The sequence below is a fragment of the Cnephaeus nilssonii genome, assembly GCF_951640355.1.
Source record: "Cnephaeus nilssonii genome assembly, chromosome: 16".
Classification (NCBI taxonomy): Eukaryota; Metazoa; Chordata; class Mammalia; order Chiroptera; family Vespertilionidae; genus Cnephaeus; species Cnephaeus nilssonii.
This window is the reverse complement of record NC_137087.1, coordinates 30804510-30809101: the sequence shown is the minus strand read 5'-3', so window position 1 is coordinate 30809101 and position 4592 is coordinate 30804510. Positions and strand designations below refer to the sequence as shown.

Sequence of the window (4592 nt, the reverse complement as noted above, 5' to 3'; positions counted from 1 at the left end):
AAATTTTGAAAAACAGAAAGTAAAGGAGGGGAGCATTTGTGTTGTGCAATATTATAATATTTTAATTTTACAGTAGCAAATGGCTTTATACCTATGTGCAGATTGACAAACAGATCTCTGTAAGGAAATAAAGAGCCCAAAAAGTGTATTTTAAAAAGGTGGAAATTCAAATCAGTAGGGAAAGGAAATTTTTTTTTTTCATAAAAGGGTTCTTAGAGAGTTAACAGTTTGAAAAAAATACTACAAAATAATGAATCTAAATGATACGGAATTTTTGGACTGGAACACAGATTCTTTGTCCGCCGGAATCGAAGAATGAATCCACAGACAGAAAGTGGTATAATAAAGGTGGACATTTATTGAAGAACAAGTACAGACTCCCACATGGAGAGAGGGAAACAGTCCCACAGAATGGACTCCCACGCAGGGAGGGGGGAAAAGGGTCCCACTGGGTTCCTTTCCCTATGGCTTATAAAGGCTGCCCATCCTGGTGCCTTGATATCCTCTCTGATTGGTCACTATTCCCTTAGACTGGTTACTATAGTAACTCCTGTGCTCAAAGGTTGAACCTCACTTGTGAGGTTTTCTCCCCCACCCCTCCTTCCCTATTGTTTTCCTATTCCCTTTGGGCTTTCTTCTCCTCCTTCTGAATGAAGGGCTTCCTTCTCTTTATTTTGTAAATATAGACCTTTTGCTGTTCCCAGTCTCCTCAGTCTATGGAATATACTTGTTGCAGCTTTCCAGCTCCCCTATTCTATGGAAATATACCTTCTGCTGCTCTGCAGCCATGCTTTCCTCCATGGTCCTCTTAATTTCCTTCTAATATTTCCTAAACCTGTCCTATTTTACCCCCAAAATTCATGTTTCATAAATATGACATTACAAGACAGCTAGAGAAAGGTAAATGTATGAATCTGAGATAGAAAATAATTTTTGTCTATTATATTGGAAAAGATTGATGGTATTGACTCTAAAAATTTAATAGCTTCTGTATGTAAAAAGATGGTCAAAATTACTTTTTTCAAAACTCCATGCAGGTCTATATTAGCCATACAAACCTGACAAAACTAGCTTAGTGTGTATAGCCCTTGGCCTGGGACATTTGTAGAAAGTTATCAGCAGCACTTGTTTAACACTGCAACTTCCTGGGACAGCAATAACAATTGGAAACAATAATTTAAAAAATTAAAGCTGAAAAACTTAGCCTGGCTGGGGTGGCTCAGTGGTTGAATGACTGGGAATCTAGATGGTCACATGCCTGTGTGCTACTCAGGAAAGACCAGAGCCGGTTCTAATCTTTCACCTCTGGCTGACCTTGTAGCTCTGCAGCAGCAGTACTAGTAAGTAAAGGCCAAAAAAAAAAAAGAGTTGTTAAGTGCCTGAGGGTTGAAGGTGTGCCTCAACATGCACACAAAGCCTCTCCACAATAGCCAGTGGACTTACTACTTCCAGGCATTTGAGCAATCTTTATCCAGTCACTAGTTGACCAGTTAGCTAACCAAGCTGAGGATCCAGTGACCACACACAAGGAATACAGGCTTTACAGAATTTCTTCATAAAATTCACTAAACAAATAGCAACAAAAAAACTAGCAGTGACAATACACTGTGAGTGATGAAATCTGATTTTCAGAGTTGCCATATTGTATTATTTAAAATGTTCAGTTTCCACAAAAATTTATGAGAGCTAAATGTAAGAGCTAAAACTATTGTTAAAAAAATATAGGCTTAAATATAGGATTAAGCAATGATTTTTTATTTTTTTTTTGAGGGGGGGAAACCAAATGCTTTAATAAGAAGCCCCACAACATGGGAGCCAAGGAGCAGGGGAGGAAAGGGACCAGGAAAAAGTCCAGTCTCTGAGGTTTCAGTCAGGTGGGGGCTGGGAGGTGGACCACAGCGAGGGCAGCCCCTCCTCTTGACCTCCAGGGGGCGCCACACAGTCTTCCCAGCTCAGCAGGCATTTTGGGCAAGTTGCTTCTGAAGACCACGGTGCTGCTGGATACAATAAATATTTATTAAATTAAAAAAAAAAGAAAACAAAGCAACTAGCAAGATAATATGAATAACATAAATCTGTTATAATAAAAATAATTTAAAAAATGATGTTTGCAGAGCATTGAAAGAAATGTTTGAACATGTGGGCACTAAACTGTTAACAGTGGTTGCTTCTAGTGAATGGAATTTCCCCAGCTTTTCACTTTCTGCTTTATAGATATCTACAGCATTTACAGTTTTATAATAGTACACATTGTTTTGGTAACTAATAAAACTTGATATAAAATTAAAAAAACAAACCCTCCTAATGTGAGTCCCGAGCAGAGGACGCCTCCCTCCTCGGCTGGACCAAGTCCTCTCACCTGCACACGCAGCGGGTGTGTCTGGCACCGCTCCCGACCTCTGGGTCGTCTCCAGCACCACGCGCCCGGCCTTCCTGGAGCTCCGCACCTTCGAGTTGACTGTGGCCCTTGCCTTGGTCCACAACTTTAAAAACTATAGTGGACGGACTTTCTTCTTTTTAAAACGAATCTTGATTTTGGGTAACCGGCAGCATGTGAATCTTAAGAAGGCTCGGAAGGCCCTTCTAGCCAACCCTGGCCGGCCCTGGCTGTTGGCAGAGGGAGGGGCTGGGGTGCCACCCTCAGGCTGCCCAGCTCGGAGGCGGCTTTCATGGGTGGCTCCCTCTGGGGCTCCACCCCTGATGGTGATGCTGCTGCTGCTGCTGATGCTGCTGCTGCTGCTGCTGCTGCTGTGCGTGGTGGGGGAGCCCCCAGGGCCGAGCTGCAGGTCTGGGCTGGGGGTACCTGTCCTGAACTCGATGGACTCCAATGGGGGAGGCGTGGTCATGGATTCCAGGCTGGGTGGGGGCCCGGTCACGTTCAACCACAGGTAGTGTGGGGGCATGGAAGGTTCTTCAGCCCCCCCATCAGATGGCTGAGACCCCTCTTCAGCCCCCCCATCAGATGGCTGAGACACCTCTTCAGTCCCCCCATCAGATGGCTGAGACCCCTCTTCAGCTCCCCCATCAGATGGCTGAGACGCCTCTTCAGTCCCCCCATCAGATGGCTGAGACCCCTCTTCAGTCCCCCCATCAGATGGCTGAGACGCCTCTTCAGCCCCCCCATCAGATGGCTGAGACCCCTCTTCAGTCCCCCCATCAGATGGCTGAGACGCCTCTCCAGTCCCCCCATCAGATGGCTGAGACGCCTCTCCAGTCCCCCCATCAGATGGGGGAGCCGCCTCGTAGCTTGAGGAAAGGTCACTGCTGTCAGGGGAGCGGTAGGGCCTTACCTTCACCCTGAGGCCTGGCATCCTGGTTTCCATCTGCTTCAGGATCCGGTAGGTTCCCATGACCCTGTCAAATCTCCGCTCCCTCGCAGACCGCTCTATCTGGTCCGGCTCGAAGCCGAGGCTCTGCATCGTTTCCAGGACCTGGGGGTCCAGGTCCCCCCCGGGCGGCTCGCTGTAGGGCCGCAGCTCCTCCCGGCCCACGCTGAGCCAGGGGTGCTGCATGACCTCGTCCAGGGTGGGTCTCTGGCTGGGGTCGACAGTCAGCAACATTCTAAGAAAGTGTTTCCCTTTCCTCGTCATGAAGGGGGGCACCTCGAACTGCCCGGCCAGGACCTGGTCCCTCATCTTCGCGAGGCTGTCCGCGTGGAAGGGCACCGTCCCGGTCACGGTCCTGTACAGGGTCACCCCCAGGCTCCAGACGTCCGCTCTCCGGCCGTCGTACGGCTCCCGCTGCAGCAGCTCCGGGGCCAGGTAGTGGAAGGTGCCGCAGAAGGTGCTCAGTTTGCAGTCGTCACTCACCTTCCGGCTGAACCCGAAGTCGGCCAGCTTCCAGGTCCCGTCCTCATCCAGCAGGATGTTGTCCGGCTTCAGGTCCCGGTGGGCGATGCCCCGCTGGTGGCAGTACCGGAGCGCCGACACCACCTGCCGGAACGCGGCGCGGGCTTGGCGCTCGCTCAGGGGGCCGTGGTTCTCCAAGTGCTCACGCAGGTCCCCTCCCCTCACGTGCTCCATAACCAGATAAACTTTGTCTGGGGTGGTAATCACCTCAAATAACTTTGTGATATTTGGGTGATTTAGGTTCTGAAGAGAATAGACTTCTCGATGGTATCTAGGGAAGCCCTTCAGACTAATGGCTTTCACAACCACCTCTGTCCCAGTGAGCTCGTGCCAGGCCAAATACACCTTGGCACAGGCTCCCTGGCCAATGCTGTCCTGGAGAACATAGTCTCCAATACAGCGGCCCTGGATGGCAGAGGGGGCTGCAAAGTCATTAGACATCGCAACACCAAAAGAACAAAACACAAATGAGAAAAAAAAGGCAAAAACCAACTAGGGAGTCCTAGTCCACAGGTCACCACAATCAGCTTCCTGGGCTATAACGGACAAAATCCTCGGCCCAGTCAGGGCCTTTTTATAGGAGTGGTTTGCAATTCCATCACAATGGCGCCTTATGAGGTCAGAGCAAGAAATGGACCAATCCCAGCTGGGGAGTGGTTTGCAATTCCATCACAATGGCACCTTATGAGGTCAGAGCAAGAAATGGACCAATCCTAGCAGGGGATAGACCATAGCGGTTTTCTC

At 49.0% G+C, this 4592-nt stretch overlaps 1 protein-coding gene across 1 annotated transcript; it reads right to left on the bottom strand.

The window, feature by feature from the left end:
* Positions 1-1265: 1265 nt before the first annotated feature.
* Positions 1266-4289, bottom strand: LOC307112541 (serine/threonine-protein kinase MARK2-like; the record flags this gene model as incomplete). Its single annotated transcript, XM_079793262.1, has 2 exons — positions 1266-1337; positions 3291-4289. 2 exons carry the CDS (start codon positions 4287-4289, stop codon positions 1266-1268), a joined length of 1071 nt encoding a protein of 356 aa, XP_079649388.1.
* Between the last annotated feature and the right edge of the window lie 303 nt (positions 4290-4592).